The sequence below is a fragment of the Peromyscus californicus genome, unplaced genomic scaffold (genome assembly GCF_007827085.1).
Source record: "Peromyscus californicus insignis strain IS unplaced genomic scaffold, ASM782708v3 Scaffold_20__1_contigs__length_68692818, whole genome shotgun sequence".
NCBI lineage: Eukaryota > Metazoa > Chordata > Mammalia > Rodentia > Cricetidae > Peromyscus > Peromyscus californicus.
The window spans coordinates 5,454,896-5,472,784 of NW_026294503.1; the positions used below are offsets into that span (position 1 = coordinate 5,454,896).

Sequence of the window (17,889 nt, forward strand, 5' to 3'; positions counted from 1 at the left end):
ATACACACAGTTGGATCCAAGTTACACACATACATACGTACAGTTAAAGCTTGATTACATTTCCAAGTCACATACCTGTCCCATACACACATACATAATCGGTTTGCAGAATCATTAGCCATTTTTAAGATGAAAACCAACCAGAATTAACTTTTAAATTCAGTATTTGCAGGTATAAGAAACCATAACAAACAGTTTACATCATATCCCCTCTGACCTTCTACACCCTTCCATGTACCCTCAGTCCGTTCCTTTGATCCCTCAGACATTTACTCTAGACAAATTCCACTTTTTCTTTTCTTTTAAAACAGAAACTCTTACCAAAGTCTTTCTTGTGATTTCCCTCAGTAATCTAGAATATATTGTAAAGTTACAATATTTTAAACAAGAACAGAAATACATGCATATACCATAACAAGAATAACTCTAAATATGCATCAGCACTGTGCCACAGACAAGAAGCTGTTGGTTAGCCTCACATAGGCAGTGACATTCCATTCTCGGAGACAGACCCTGATCAGGTTTTAGCCCCAGGGCAGGTCTTGGGAGCCCCACCCAACAGCATGGGAGATGAAGAGGACGGGAAGGCGTGCACCATGGGGACAAAAGATTACTGTTAACCTCAGATTTTCAAGTACATGAAGAATGGCAGACTGAAAGTGACTCCATGCCCTGGCTCAGCCCACAGACTTGTAGGCCACTTCTCAGATGTGACCCTGAAGGGGCAGTTAGTTCTCCACCAGTCACACTCTGAGCTCCTCCAGGCCCCTGCTGGCTCCCGCCAGCTCTGCCCCAAAGCTCTCTGCACCACAGGGGCCCAGCCAGAACCTGCCGGCCATATCTGGGCCCCACAGTGCTCATAGTCTGCCCTAGCACACAGCCATGCGGCCTCTGGGCCAACCTGACCGCCACCCGCATCATGCTATAAAGCCTCTACTCCACAGCTCTCTGAGTGAGCTGGGGCCCCTGAACCCACCGCTCACAGGCCGCCTAGCCCTCTCAGCGGTGCCCTGGGTCCCTGAAGTAGCAGCTGTGCAGCCGCGCCAATGAGCAAGGGTTAAGTCTAGGGGTGAAGACAGGGTATTCCCCATAGTAGAGTGAGAAAGTCGACAATGAAAACCAACGAAGAGAGAAAAAAACAAAGCCACAACCACAATAAGATACAAAAAGACACCAACAATTTCCCGGGACAAAGTACAAGTTGGCGCTCCCTCCTGGGGCGGGGGGAGATACCCAAAAACACTCCTAATGGGTCGCTTAATGTTCAGGAGAGGCTCCTGATCACTTCCAGGAGGAGGCTGCTGAAACCAAACGGTCACCTCTGAGGTGGCCTCAAATGGCTCGGGACCAGGGGGCCCTCACCCAAATCGGGGAAGGAAGCGTCCCTCTTTCCCTCCAGGATCACTGTCTGGACACATCTGTCCCAGTAAGAGCCTGAAAAAGTACAAATCGGTCGACCAGTACAAAACGAAAATAACAAGATAGAGACACAAACAAGACAGAGAGCGCTCTTACCAGTGGAAGTCAAGGAACCTCTGGACTCTCAGGGGGTCTGGGTGGGGTCCCTGGAGGTATCCCTGATGAGGCTCCAGGTTGTTCTGCCCAGATTAGGACCCCCAAAGAGACCACTGGAGACCGAAGATGTCCAGAATGCAATAACAAGGTTTATTTGATTCACGCACGTGCCGTGCGTAGTTCAAGCTAGCAGGGAACTCTCGTCCACCACGCCCGACACCGCAAGACAGGGAGGAGAGTTACTCTTTCTTGGGGAAGTTAGTTTTTATAGGCAAAAACCACAAAATTCCTTAGAGGGGAGGGGGTTAGTATGGGTCCATCCTTGATTGGTCCAGTTTTTCCCGGCCCTGGACTTTGTCTTATTTCAGCTTATCTGTTTGCCCTGTCAGGAGTTTTACAACCCATCTCTGGGGTCTGGTCATGTTATCTCTGGAGAGGGGCATCTCGTGGTTAATTGGTCACCACCAGACATCCTGACTTTGTTCTTTTGAAAACACCTGACTTCACCCTCTCCAGGAAGGGAGAACTGACTCAGTTCTGTTTATTTTTAAGATATCTCTTCCCTCAGCTCTTTTGGGTTTCTGGGGGAACTGTGTCTGGGCCTTTAGTGGGGGTTTTTCATTGTGAGGGTCTAAAGAATAAAGTATGTAAAATCGAGACTTCACAATGATACTTGATGTTAAGATTTTAAAAGTTCAGAGTTTAAACATATTAACCAGTGGAGGTCTGATAAACTATTAATCTAGCCTTGGTAAAACACTGGTTCCTATTATAGTCACAGGCTCAAAAATTTAAATTTCCTTTGGTTGTTTTCTAAACATACACTTAAAAATGCTTCTCATTGGGAGTCATGTCGATGAGGTGGCCTGTGTAGCCACTGAGGCTGCATCTGGGTCTTCGGTCCTATTGCAGCTGGGGGCTATGATGATGTCCTCGGCCTGTGTTGTCACCGAAGGCTATGCAGATGTTCACAGGCTGGGCTGCCACCAGAGATCATATTAGTATCCATGTGTCCATGGCCCATGTTGCCCTGGAGGCCATGTTGATGTCCTTGGCCTGTTTTGCCACTAAAGGCTATGATGGTGTCAGTGTTCAGTGGTGTGTCAGAGGATCATGTTGATGTCCATGATCCATGGACTGTTCTGTACCATGTACTATACCATGCTGAGGTCCGTGGTACATGCTGATGCCAGAAACCATGCGGATGTCCGTGGTCTGTGCTACTTCCAGAAACCACATGGAAGTCCATAATCCCAGCTAGCGTTGACTGTACAGGGCAAGGAAGCTACCATTGCAGTGGTATTGATGACTGCAGACTCACAGTTGAGAAAGAGAGATATGGAAGGCTTCTGTGAAAGCCCCTACCCTTACCCCACCCTACCTCCAAAAAAAGAAACAGCCTAGACATAAAGCCATCAAAGAGAACTCTTAAAAATTGTGGTAAGGAAGCTGAAGTGTAGCTCTCCACAATTGATGGGGTAGGGTGGGGAAGGACTCAGTTTTCTTTAAAGGACTAGCCATCGTATACAGGCAACACAAATTGAACTAGTTGTTTGTTTGTTTGTTTTCTTATTTTTAAGAGTGGGGGAGGACTTGGGAGGACTGGGAAGCAAGTGTGACTAGCGTGAATGATGTGAAATTCCCAAATAATTACTAAAAATATTATGTTGGAAGAAAAAGGGCTTCTCATTATGCTGAAAGCATCTCTGTCATACATATGAATGGAGTCCAGCAGTGGTGGTGCACACCTTCAATCCCAGCATTCAGGAGGCAGAGTCAGGGGATCTCTGTGAATTTGAGGCCAGCCTGGTCTACAGAGTGCGTTCCAGGACAGGTAGGGCTATACAGAGAAACCCTGTCTCGAAAACCCAATATATATGTATATATATATGAGTGGAAAAAAAGAGTGTTCATGCTTTTAAACCAGAACCATCCTTTTGGGTCCCCAAATCTTTGCTATGGCTCAAAGTCATGTGTCTACTCCAGCTCTTTGCAGACACTGTGAAGGCAATACAGACTCCATCTTAGGGAAGGGCCACCATCTTAGACACCTGCTCTACTCAGTTCCAGGAAGGACCTCAAGAATGTGCCATGATAACTAGAACAGATACATAGCAGTATGCTCCTGCAGACATTTTGTCTGTGGTTTATGGCTCTTGAAGATATCCAGATAATCCTGCTGAGCAGCCCAGATAATCCTGTTCAGCAAGTTGTGGTTTTGAGTTGAAAGTCTAGACCAATAGTTTCAAGAAATTATCTTGCCCCATATACCTTCTACTCAATCCCAAGATGCCAAAGCATGTAATTCCTGACTTGTGGTTTTTCCCTAATAAAAACTCTCTACCCCTGGGCCCACCACCACTGCCGCATTTCCCTCCATCTGCTGTGCTGTGGTCCAGGTTCAAACCTGACAATAAAAGGACGCTTATGTGCTTGCATTGGAAACCAGCTCCTTAGTGGTCTTTGGGGGTTTCAAAATAACACGTTAACTGCTTCTCTACAATGTGAATTTCAGTGCAGATAGTGGTCATGCTAATATATCTAGAACTTTTTAAAAAAGATTTATTTATTTATTATGTATACAAAAGAGGGTGCCAGATCTCATTACAGATGGTTGTGAGCCACCATGTGGTTGCTGGGACTTGAACTCAGGACCTCTGGGGGAGCAGTCGGTGCACTTAACCTCTGAGCCATCTCTCCAGCCCCTATCTAGAACTTTTATCTCTTTTTGCAAACTTTAAAAATTTATGTAAGCTTCAGGGAGTCAAGTCTTGGATCCAGACGCCCTGTCACAGGTCAAATGGACTCCAGATAAGTACTCCTGCCAGTCGACAGTGTAGGCTTTCCCACCTACTACCTATCCCTGAGCACGGGCTCCTTCATTCCCCTGGTCTTGGGACTCCTTCCACCACCCCCCCAACTACCAAGTCTCAAGTGTACACCCAAGACAGATTTTCCCCAAAGCTCCTAAGTTTTACCTTCTGTCTCTCTATCTGTCCCAGCAGACTTCCACTTAGCTGATAGACATCATCGAGGAATCAAACACAGTCTGCAAAATGCTCCAAAACTGCCTGCAACATGCCAGGCCCCGGTGGTTCTGCAAAACCTGAGATCCCTGAACTTGGGGAAAGCCGATGTAAACCATATGCTTCTGATGGAATTTCTTTAGGTCTCCCACCATTGCCTACTGGTTTGAGTCCCCGCTTTAGACCAACATTCCAGACTGCTCAAAAGCAGCCTGCACTTTGACAGCCTGAGGTAGTCCTGCAGAACCTGGGGAGCAAAACAAATCTCCTCTGCCATTGCCTAAATCCTTTCTCCGGCCTGTCCTTTGACCCATATCCTAGCTTCATGGGCACCCAACAATGACATCCTAATTTCAGCTGAGAAGCAGTTACAGAAGAGATTGCATCACCCTTTATCATCAACAAGGCTGGAATGTCAGGTGCAAAGGAAACTCCATTTCCCCAGATTCCAAAAGGCAGGAGGGACATATGGCTATCTATGGTGCCTATTAGCACACAAGCACATGCTGCCCTCCAGGTCCCTCAGCATCACAAGTACTTATTACATATTTCAAAGTCCATGCTAGCACCCCAGCTCTTCTCACCTCTTCCCCTACCCTAAACTTCCCCAGCTCACAGGCTTCCCTGCCCCCAGCTACTCATTCTTCTTATAACCCTGCTATTTTGGCTATGCTCCCTCCTTCTCTCTCCTTCCTTTCCCCCACTTGCTCTCCCATGCCCCCTCTTCCATTCTTCTCCTTCTCTCTGCTGCTGCTGCTTCTCTCCTGGCCAGGTCCAGCCCATTGGGCCATGTTCTGTCTACTACTTTCTCTCTCTCCTCTAGACTCTTCCAGATGCCTCTGACCGTTCTCTCTCTCATGTCTATGATTAAAAAAACCTCCCCTTTAACCAGACCACAGAGCAGTCATGTCATCAGTTTACACAGAATTCTATGGCCAACTCCTTAGGCTCTAGACTTAGGGTTTCAGAGCTTTGGAAATGAGGGTACTGGTAGGAAGGAGAGAAGACACAGAAAACAATGGTGGATGTGCCGGCTAGATTATGTCAACTTGACACAAACTAAAGTCATCTGAGAGGAGGGAACCTCAATTAAGAAAATGACTCCATAAGACCAGGTTGTAGGCAAGCCTGTAGGGTGTTTTCTTAATTAGAGGTAGATGTGGGAGGCCCAGCTTATTGTGGGTGGTGTCATCACTAGGCTGGTGGTCCTATAAGAAAGCAAGTTGGGCAAGCCAGGGGGAGCCAGCAGTAAGCAGCTTCCCTCATGGCCTCTGGATCAGCTGTTGCCTTCAGGTTCCTGCCCCGTCTGAGTTCCTGTCCCGACGTCCTTCATTGATGAACAGAAAGTTGGAACATATGGAAGTGTAAGCCAAATAGACCCTCTCCTCCCCAGTTGCTTATGGTCAGGTGTTTCATCACAGCCATAGAGACCCCAGTTAAGACAGTGGATTTAACAGATAACTGAAGTAAGACTGCTGGATAGTTGAGACAGGCAATCATGAGTTCATAATCAATCTAACTTGCCTTGTAATATGACTTTTTAAGTTATTCATTTATTTATTATTGTGTAAGTGTGTGAGTGTGGGGGTACAAGGCATTTGTGGAGGTCAGAGGCCAACTGTCCGGGAGTCAGTCCTTTTCTTCCACCTTTATGTAGGTTCCTGGGCTCTAACTGGTCACCAGGCATGCATGGCAAGCACTTCCTTCTACTCAGTCATCTCACCAGCCCCACATATGACCTTTTCTTCACAGCATATGACTGCTAGTGTGCAAATACAGAACACTAGGATTGTTCCACTGGAACAGTGTTAGGAACTTGTTGGATTTTTCTGCATTTAATAAAATATAGAGAAACAGAGTTCAGGGTATTGATAATAATGCTACTACTATTAATGTGATGGATGCAGTGCTTCTCAACCTTCCTAACACTGTGACCCTTTAATGCAGTTCCTCATGTTGTGGTGACCCCCAACCGTAAAATTATTTTTGTTGCTAATTAATAACTATAATTTGCAACTGTTATGAATTATAATGTAAATGTTTTTGGAGAAAGAGGTTTTCATAACCCGCAGGTTGAGAACCCACTGGAGAGAGACTCTCAGCTAGGAGAAAAGAACTGAAAGAAACAGAAGATAAAGGTGTGGGAGTAGACAAGTGAGAAGACTGAGGGTCATGCTTAGTGTAAGAACTGTGGTGGCTGGAACAGCTGGACAAACTATATAACGTGTACTAACCTGCACACATATTAGAATAGAAACACAATACACTCTCCTTGGTTCAGATTGAGGTAGTCTGCACCAATAAAAAAAAATGGTTTTACCCATAAAAACACGCACAAAATGATATAATGATAGTTTATTTCAACAAACTTTACAAAACTGTGATAATTTTTTGGTGAAAAAAAACCCTGAATCTCTACATGCAGGGTCACTTTGATTGACCACAGTGTATTTCCTTTTTCCCTTTCTTTTTCTTTTTCTTTCTTTCTTTCTTTTTCTCTTTCTTTCTTTCTTTCTTTCTCTTTTTCTTTCTTTTCTTCTTTCATTCTTTCCTTCTTTCTTTCTTTTTCTTTTTTTGGTTTTTTGAGATAGGGTTTCTCTGTGTAGTTTTGGTGCCTTTCCTGGATCTCCCTGTGTAGACCAGGCTGGCCTTGAACTCACAGAGATCTGCCTGCCTCTGCCTCCCAAGTGCTGGGATTAAAGACATGCGCCACTACCACCTGGCGACCACAGTGTATTTTAACAAAATATATTTAGGGACAACATGTCTAATAAAGCTTTTTACATACATGGTAGATGCTAAGTAATTTTGTTAAATGATCAGACACTTGGAAAAGTCAAAACAAGGTTGTAAAATAGTTAAATACATGTTTAAAATATTGTAAACTTACTTTTCTTTACAAAAAAATGCCATCCTCTAGTCTTCCCTTTTTACATGTTTTCTTTAACAGAATTAAGTCACGAATTTGAAGGACTACATCTTTTCCCCCTAGGCCTTCAGGAATATCAGATTCTCCTTCAGGCCCAGGGCAATTTTAAAAGTTTTTTAAACTTTTAAAAGTTTAGAAGTTTAAAAAGGGGCAGGTCATTTAAAGAAAAGTGATGAGAAATACAGACAATCTTCCTCCTGAGTTATTCACCCCAGGATATTCCTAAGTTGGCTGCCAACTCTCCCAATTAGACCAGAACACGATACTTGATTTTAGAGCTGATTTGGCTTTAATGCAGCCCACCAAAAGTTTCTTTATCACTGAAGCGACATGGAACTCTTCGCTTAGCTGTGAAAGTTAAATCTGGAGAGTTTACGAGAATGACATAAATAGATTTAATTATGTATAAAATACATAATTCTGAATATTATTTTTGAGCGCGCACATTTCTTCACGCACAAAAAATAAAGCAGTATCTGGGCATGGTGGCGCACACCTCTAGTCCCAGGATTTGGGAGGCTGGAGCAGGAGACTCAAGAGTGTAATCCAGGCCAGACCACATGATGAGACTCCAGCTGAAAGAAGGAAAATGAAACGTAATAAAGTGGTAAAAGTAGAATCTGGGTATTTTAAAACAAAATAACTGTGACATGTCCAAACACTGACATGGCTGGGAGTGGCTTACATCATAAAATAATTGCTTATTATTGAAATTCAGTCCTGCATAAAGCACTGGAATAAACTCATCCAAAGTTGCTCTATGTCATGATTCTACATGCTAAAACATGTATTAAAACTATTGTTATAACAAAGTTGTTTATTATCTTAAAATATAAAAACAGTTCTATGATAAACTAAATTTCTCTGAAACACACGTGCTGTAAGAAAGAGAAGAGCCGCCAGGTGGTGGTGGTGCACGCCTTTAATCCCAGCACTCGGGAGGCAGAGGCAGGCAGATCTCTGAGTTTGAGGCCAGCCTGGTCTACAGAGTGAGTTCCAGGACAGGCTCCAAAACTGCATAGAGAAACCCTGTCTCGAACAACAATAACAAAAAAAAAGAAAGAAAAGAAAGAGAAAAGCCATAAACTTAAATTTTCTTCACCTGTGAGATACTAAAAAGACATTCTCTAACTTCCTGATTCTTCCATATCTAAGAACCAAAATACTAAACATAATAAATAAATGTGCAACTTGGAGGAACTGAAAGGGTATAGAATACTGAATGTAGTAGTGGAACAGTGTATTACAAATTCATTTTCTCAGTATTAAGACTTCTATTAAACACAGTTTTGATTCTTGCTACTATTAAATGTATCTCATGAAGGCACCTGTCATTTCTCATGAGGAAGATCTGGATCTAAAACTTTGAGAATGTACACTGCTAAAGCTGTTTTCTTTCAGTCTGAGGTGATTAAAGTTTTAGAAGTTTTTATATGACAGTAGATAAATACCTTGAAACATACTACTCGCATACCCATGCTCTTTGATAATTTAAAGGATCCTTTAGACCCTTTAAAGTACTCTAAAGGATCTTAACTATTAATGCTATGGTAGTATGTGACACTTTAATAAAGGAATAGGCAAAAGAAATCACAATGGACAAAATTTAAAGGTTGTGACAGCCTCATAATCTTACAGTGTGAGGACAGTGGCTGGAATCTCAGCTAAGATTTTCAGCTTCTTGAGCCCATCACCCCTCTCTCCATGATTTAGTAATAGCTGTTCTGTCAAGCTTAGAAGGGTGTTGGGTGACCACATGACCAGCTGGAAGCACATCGCAAAAAAGACCAGTATGGACCATAAGCCAAAATGTTTCATTTTTGATATTCCCTCCAACAGTAGAATTATGCTGTCTCTCTTGCATTCATCTAGAATTCCTAGTTTTGATCAACCAGATAGTTGTAGAACAAATGGAATAAAAACTTATATACAGAGAACTCTCTGAATTTCAGTTTCCAGGATTTTATTTGTACTTTATGTGTGTGCATGTGCAAGTATGTGGCGTAAGAGTGTGTGCTGCTATGGTTTTTATGTAGGTGTTAGGGATGTGGATTCAGGCCCTCATGTCTGGGCAGCAGGCACTTCACTGAGTAGGAACCAGGGTTTGATGGGGCTTAAGTTTCCTCTTGGTGCTTCCTGAAAATGAAAAGGGGCACACTGTTCAGGTGTCCTGGCTCCTGGCTTTTCCTGAATCTTTCCTAAGGACTTCCATCTCCCTTGTCTTACTATGCAGCATAACACACTTCCACTAAAAGAACATTCCTTTATAACATTGTAAAGAGATGTGCAAGTATAAAGACATGCAGATGAAGCCAATCTTAAACAGCTTTCTCAGCTTGGCATAAATCTGAAATGGTTCAATAGTCCCTACCCTTCCCCTTTTTGTCCATTTTCATTATGTATAAACGATTCTGGGCCAGCTTTTCCAGTGCACTCTACTGTAAGAGCTGTTGGCAGACTCCTGATGAGTAGCTGTGGGCAGCAAGGTGAAGGCTTCTGTACTGCACCACCCCAGCTGCTGTGCTGACTGGACATTCTAAGAAGGGATGAAGTGTGCAGCATTTCCCACCAAATCTCTTTTTCTATCACAAAAACTCTGTTCTGAGAACATGACTTTGGGAAATGCCCATCTATGCTGGTTCTAAACACTCCAGGGCTGCACCTGGCAACAGTTATCTTTTTAATTCCTGAAGAAGAGTCGCTTTGCTTACAAGGTCCACAACCATGGTAACTTCTGGATTCTCCTCCATAGCCTTCCACCCTAAGCAATTACAAGCCACATTCTTGACTGCAGAGTGAGAAATGCAGAGAGGTTGATGAGAATCGTGACCTCTCTAAGGATTTCATATTCTTATATTTTTCCTGCAAGCATTAAAAGCACAAGAATCTAATGAATTCTAAGTCTCCATGTCAGCTAGAGTCACAGTGACTTTGGAGTGTATTTCATCCCAATGTCACTGCAGTTAATCTTATCATTAATATTAATTAGTAGTCAAGGCAGTGGAGGGAAATTTATTTCTGTGTATTAATCCTTCTGTCACCCCATGAATTTGGGACTTGCTATTACACAAATTACAGATAAGTGCCCTGAAGTTTACAGTGGCTAACTGACCCACCAAGGTCACACAAAGGAGTAAGGGTAGAATGCCAAACTCATACCTGACTCCTCAATCCATGCTCTTATTGCTCTTTGTGCTCATGACAAACAAACAAACAAACAAACAAACAAACAAAACAGGCATTTAGGTCACACACTCTCATTGTATAAATAACTGAAGTGCATTTAGATAAATCAATTGTTTAGAATTTAGTTTTACATTTCCTTCTAGTCAAACTCCCACTCCCTTAAAGGAGATGCTCAGTTTTAAAAGGACAGAAAAATAAATTGCTATTTACCAACGACAGGTTTCTATGTGGTTTTCTTTGTTAGTTCGCTTTTGCTATTATTATCTTGGTTTTGAGACAGCTCTATATGTAGCCCTGACAGTCCTCATACTCCACCTGCCTTGGCCTCCCTTGAGTGCTGGGATTAAAGGTATGTGCAACCATCCCTGGCTTCTACAATATTGTTTTAGATGAGGAGGGCTTTAAAAATCTGCATCCAAGGTGAAGACATTATCTGTGGTTTCCGTCATGACTGCAAAGCGCTGATACTCAGAAACTCGTTTCTCAAAGAAATTGGTTTTCCCTTCTAACGAAATGTTTTCCATAAAATCAAAGGGATTTTCTGCCTGAAAAATCTGGAAAGAAAAGAAATGTCATTAGACATTCTGAAGAATCCAAATTACACTCCACAACAAGAGCAAAAATGACAAAAAACAGAGGGCAGGTCCCCACTGCCCCGCCACCTGCAGGGCCATACTGCTCCTCTAAGGTCTTGAGGGTTTCCAATCGCTCTTACCAATTTCACTTTAATTTCCTAAGGATTTTGCAAAACCTTTTTTTTTTCTTACAAAACAAGTCTGTGTCCTATACATTTTTATTTACTTGTCAGTCAGAAATGGGCCATGTAGCCCAGGTTGGCCACAAACTTGCAATCCTTAGAAATGTCAGAATTAGAGATGAACATCACACATCCAACCTGTCATTGGTGTTGGAAGAGTAGACTAGTGTATTGCAAACACTTTCAGTAAAACAAACCGGAGAGCTTACTTGCCTATAGCATTACTGGTTGTGTGCTGGTCTGCATGAGAACGGATACCAGAGGCTTGTATATCCAATGTGTGGTTCCAGCTGGTGAGCCAGTGAGGGAGGGTTAGGAGGAGTGGCCCTGCTGGAGGAGGGGTGTCACTGAGGGTGTTTTCAAAGGCCCACACCAGGCCCAGGTGCTCTCTCACTGCCTCCTGTCTGTGGACCAGGGCATAAGCTCTCTGCTCCTGCTCTAGGGCCTGCCTGCCTGCCTTCCACTGTGCTCCCTCCCATGATGGCCATGGACTAACCTCTGAAACTGTAAGCAAACCTTCAATTAAGTGCTTCCTTTTATAAGCTACCTTGGTCCTGGTGTATCTTCACAGCAATAGGACAAAACTAAGACAGTTAGTAACATGCTTTACACTTTATTTACCTTTGAGAATCCAAGTTCTACAAGCAACCTGTCAGCTACAAACTCAATGTACTGTTTCATCAAAACACAGTTCATCCCAATGAGGCCGACAGGCAAGGCTTCTGTTAAAAACTCCTGGAATGCAAACGAAATCAGAATAAGGCAGGCACAAAAGCATAACAATAAATAAGTATACATTCCCAGATACAGCGTATTATGGTTGGAATTTGAAATGTCCTCTACAGGCTCATGTATTTGAACACTTGGCCCTACCTGGTGCCACTGTTTAGAAAGGCCATGGAACCTTTTAGAGCTTAGACTTGGCTGGCAGAAATGGGTCCCTGGGCATGCACTTTGAGGACTTTCTTTCCATCCCAACTCTACTTTCTGGTCAGCCAAAATTTGAACAAGCTGTGCTTGAAGCTCGTGCTGGACCCTTCCTTGCTATGAAAGACCGCACCTTCTGAGTCATGAACAATCTCATGGAGAAGACGACCAGCACAGAATTTAGTTTTCTTCATAGTCTAGACGCTGGTTTTGCTCAAGGCAAGTATGCCAAGACAAATTTACATGACAAATAATGGTCATCTGTCTACAAATGTTTGGGATATTACTAATTATAGCATTTCACTTTCTCCAGGGGCCAAAGTTAAATAGAAAACAGCAAATTATTGAATCTTGTAAAGTAGTATGTAAAGGACCTGATTCCTAGATTTTCTCAACAGAGAAATGGTGATGCTTTGTCCTAAAGTATCCAGACAAAATTTCTTCAAAGACCACTACCATGGGAAGCTGGACCACAAAAGTGAGCCAAGAAAAAGACATCGATTTTAGAGAATATAAGAATTGACAGATATGGATTTGGAAGTTGGGAGATATACTGAAATCCAATTGTACTTAAAGACAGTGGTAGATAGATGAAAAATAAAAACATATTAGCTATGAAATTCATCCTCAAAATGGTAAAAAGATGCCAATATACATACACCTTTCCCCCTCACAGCATAAAATCATGCCTATAACCTATGCACTGTTCAAAAACAAGTCAAGCAAATTTCATTTTTGAGTTAGTTCTTTAGAGTGATAAAAATACATTTTAACCAGACTATCAAGCTGCTTCTAGCCACAACCTTTACATGCCATAAATTAAGTTTTACTCTACTAATTCACTTATGCATTTTGTGAATGTTTGGGTTGTGCTTCACCTAGGTAGCAAGGCTGCTATGTTATTGAAACTATAAAACAAAAATTACCATTCCTCCCTAGTAGTTAGAAATACAAAACTAAGAAGCTACAACAATTAAAATATTTACTATGGAATCATATTTAAAAGATAAATTAAATATAATTAATTTATTTAAAACAAAAATATAGCCCTGAAATAAACCAAGCACACAGAAAACCCTGATATATATTAAAGACTGACTTTTAATCAAATTATAAATGGAGGTAACAATACATCATGTGTCAGTACTATTGTGGTTTGAATGAGAATGGCCACCATAGTTTTATACATTTTCATACTTGGTCCTCAGTTGGTGGAACTGTTTGGGAAGGACTAGGAGGTGTGGCCTTGTTGGAGGAGGTGTGTCACTAGAGGTTAGCTCTCTCTGCTTCCTACTTCAGATAAGGATATAAGCTCTCGGCTACTGCTCCAGTACCATGCCTGTCTACTGCCGTTACTCCCTGCTATGATGGTCATGGACTCGGCAACCTTGAGGCCCAAATTAAATGTTTTCCTTTTGTAAGTTGATGTTTTATCAAGCAATGGAAAAGTAACTAAGATAACTGTCAAACTGGACTATGTTAATTTGCCGATATTGACATACAAACTACAACTTAGCAGTCAAATGCTTCTATACACAGTGGCACAGTGCCAGTATCAGAGAGACGGGCTACATTAGCCCAGGAGTTTAAGGATAGCCCACAGAGTATCATAAGGCACTATTTCAAAACAAATTTTAAAAACAAACTATAGGGACTGGAGAGACTATTCAGTAGTTAAAAGCTCTGGCTGCTCTTCTGGAGGACCTGGGTTTCATTTCCAGCACTCACATGGTACCTCGCAACCATATGCAGCCAGGAGATCTGTTGTCCTTTTCTGGACTCTGGGCAGCAGGCAAGCATGTGAAGCATAGACATACATGCAGGCAAAACATCCATGCACATAAATAAACTAAAAATAAAGCAAAAAATGAATACAAAATAGAATGTAGTCATGTGATAATGGGACTCCCACACTTACCTGCTCAATTTTAACAGCATCCATAATGATCTCCCTGACCCTTACTTCTGAAGGCTTATTTACCAAGTACTGAAACATCAGGCAAGCAAAGTCACAATGGAGTCCCTAAAACAGAAGACAAGTACTACCGTCAGACAACTTCAATTAGCTACTTGCATATAATGTGTCCATGTGCTGTATGACATAGGAACAGGGAACTTCCTGGAGATGAAAGGGTTAACAGAGCCAGGAGCCTCTCTCCTCCAAACTGCATTGAACACCAAGTCGATAACTTATAATAGAAACTTTTAATGATAACTCTTAGTTTATTAACATTTTATATTATTAACATTTTATAATATGAATACTAATTTATAAACCAACCAAAAAATTTTGTAACAAAAACATTTTGGAAAGGAAAACAATGTAAGAAGAGACAACATGAAAACTGATTAGTTTTTAAATGTCAAAAATTTAAAGAATGATTGAAAAACAGTAATTAGTTATGGTGATAAATCTTGGTTGCCAGTTTGATGGGATTGAGAATCACCATAGAAACAAACCTCTGAGCATGTCGGTGATTTTTCTATATTAGGCTAATGAAGGTGGGAAGATTTGTTCCTAAATGTAGGTGGTACCATTCCACAGGCTGGGGTCCTGGACCAGATAAAAAGCAGGAAGTGAGTTGAGCACCAGTATGCATCACTCTCTGCTTCATAACCGGGATACAACATGGCCAGCTGGAGCTGCCTGTGCCTCGCCTGCTATAACGGACGGACCCATGCCCTTGACCTGTATGTCAAAGCAAGGCCTTCCTTTCTAAGCTGCTGCTTGTCACAGCAACAGGAAAAGTAGCCAATACAGCAGCACTTAAAGAGCAACTGAAGCTCAGAGAGACTCCAAAGACAGTGTTTATATTGGGTTTATATTCAAGAGCAAAGGGAACTTGGTGCAATGCAAACGGAAGAGCAGGATGCACAGCACCTGAAGTCACAGCAGCTAACAACCCCACAGAAGAGAATAAGCGCTGGAGACAGCCTGGAGCACAAGTGATCGAGCGGACACGAGGAGCACTAGGTAACTTTAAGCAGCTGCAGAACAAACCAGTGAGAGTTAGCCTGCACTCAGGCCTCCAAACCCCAGCAGGTGATAACAAGCTGAAAATCCAAAAACAGAATGGAATTTTCACAAATTCACAACAGAAAAAGAAAACAAGGCCAAATATAGGAAGACAATAGATTTCCCAACAATATTAACTTTTAGATTATGATGCCAAGGTAGAATCAATTAATATTTTTAAACTACAAAGAAAAATAACTTGGTAAGTGACAAGGAAGGGAAACATTACAATTCAGAATTAAAACAACAAAAGACCAACCACTCAGATAAGAACCTCATGTCAAAGACTGTTTCAAATATTATCTACCTAATTATTCTCTGGTAAAACTATCTAAATAAACAAATAAAACCCTCACCCTTTGAAAAGCCAATCATGGGAATTGTACTAGTTATGTTTTTCCCCACCGAGTTGACTTAGGAGAATGCTTGGATTAGCAAAGGCAGTATGAGAGGCGTTAAATGTTGATTAGAACTGGCAGCTAGCTAACTACTGCAGAGGCCAGTAAATCAAAGGGAAGCCTAATTGTTAGATCAGTAAATGAATAAAATTAACTTTGCAATTTAAAGCAATTCCAATCAAAATCCTGACACTTTTTAATCCAAAAACTACTCAGGAAGGATAAATGGGATTAACTTTACAAGACATCTTAAAAATGAACATTTTGAGATGTATTCTACCAATTATTAAAACATACCAGAGCCCACTGAAGTACAGGCTTGTAATCTCAGATACTAGAGAAGTTGAGGGAGGAAAATCAGAAGATCAAGGCCTGCCTGGGCTACAGAATGTGTCCTTTGTCAATCTAGGCAACTTTGTAAGTCTCTATCTCAAAACAAAAGGAAGAGGACCAGGAAACAGTTCAATGGTAGAGTGCTTGCTTAGCATGCTTGAGACCCTGATCTTGTTCCTCAGCACAGTATAAAACTGCTGTGGTGGCTCACATCTGTGATTCTAGCAGTCAGGGGTAGAGGTAAGAGGATTAGAGAAGTCAAGATTATCATCGGCTAAATACTGAGTCTGAGACCAGCCTGGGAGACATGAGAACCCTTTCTTTAAAACCCTTAGGGCGAGCAGGATGGCTCAAGGGGCAAAGGCTTTGCTGCCAACCCTGATGACTTGAGGTCAATCCCTGGAACCAACATGGTAGGAGTGACCCAGAGGATACTACAAGATATCCTCTGACTTCCACATGTGTGCCACGGCAGGTGCCACACAGACAGACAGACAGACACACACAAATACATGCAATACATTTTTTTTCAAATCAAAGGACAATTTGAGAAAATGTTTAAAATAAATACAATGAAATTGAAATTGCATGATACACATACACACACACACACACACAAAACAAATTCAGTAAACAATGTTAAAAGAGGTCAATCAAACCAAGGATGGTGGTATACTCCTTTAATCCCAATACTCAGGAGACAAAGACAGGTGAATCTCTGAGTTTGAGGCCAGCCTGGTCTACAGAGCCAGTTCCAGGACAGCCAGGGCTACACAGAGAAACCTTGTCTCAAAAACAAACAAACACAACAATAATAAAAGAGGCCAATCAATTACTGTGTGTTAGAAATATGCCAATAACCATGGCAAACATGAACCTTCCTTTAAGGATTACAGGATACCATATGATGGCTTTAAAATATTAACAGTACCTAAGCAAGAAAACCATAAACATGGCAACTGGAATAAAGGCAAAGGACAAGAGGCAGTAACAGAAAATACACAAATAAATAATACAGTTATGAGAAAGCTCACCACCAGCAATAAACAGATGAAAATCAGCGCACTACTGAAGTGCCAGCTTACCTATCAGACTGTCAAGCATTTAGCATATTACTCTAAGCTCTGGTGAGGATAAGGTAAGAAAATGTCCATGCATGGTTAAGTGGAGCTGGGAACTGCTATAAAATTTCAGGAAAGAAACTTGTGAATATAAATGACCTGCTAATTCTTCTTTGTGATTGAATTTAAGAAAATATAAAAGCTTATATGCAAAGTTTCACTTTATTAAAGCAAAACAACCAGGCATGGTGGTGAATATTTTTAACACCACTACTCAGGAGGCAGAGGCAGGCAGATCTCTTGTGAGTTCAAGGCCAGCCTGGTCTACATAGCAAGTTTCAAGCCAGCTGGGGTTACACAATAAGATGTCATCTCAAAAAGAAAAAAGCTAAACAAATTTCAAGAACCAATTTCTAATTAGTATCAAATAAATGATGCATTCATTCACCAGAATATTACAACCCTAACAAACTGTTTTGAAATAATGCTTAATATAAAGAAAAAGGCTCACAACATTTGCCAGCTGGAAAAAAATGATGTGGTGACTAATGCCTGTAACCCCAAGAAGTAAAGGCAGGAAAATGTCCAATTCAAGGTTAGCCTGGGCTGCATGGTGTTGGGGGATATTAGATCATACTGAATCCCAGGTTTGCATATGCATTAATTAAATAAAATTAACCTTGGGTCAGGAGGCTACATTAGCAACTAGTTGACAGAAAGTAATCATAGAGCATCAGAGGG

General features: G+C 41.7%; 1 protein-coding gene across 2 annotated transcripts in view; it reads right to left on the minus strand.

Annotated features, from left to right (window-relative positions):
- Positions 1-6,881: 6,881 nt before the first annotated feature.
- Rrm2b (ribonucleotide reductase regulatory TP53 inducible subunit M2B) overlaps positions 6,882-17,889 on the minus strand; it is a 34,588-nt gene continuing 23,580 nt past the window's right edge. For both annotated transcript variants that reach the window (XM_052747638.1, XM_052747639.1), the window contains exons 7-9: positions 14,259-14,363; positions 12,035-12,148; positions 6,882-11,210 (exon numbers count right to left, since the gene is read on the minus strand). In XM_052747638.1, coding sequence (XP_052603598.1) covers positions 11,058-11,210; positions 12,035-12,148; positions 14,259-14,363 — 372 coding nt within the window. In that variant the 3' untranslated portion in view covers positions 6,882-11,057. The remainder of the gene's footprint in view (positions 11,211-12,034; positions 12,149-14,258; positions 14,364-17,889) is intronic.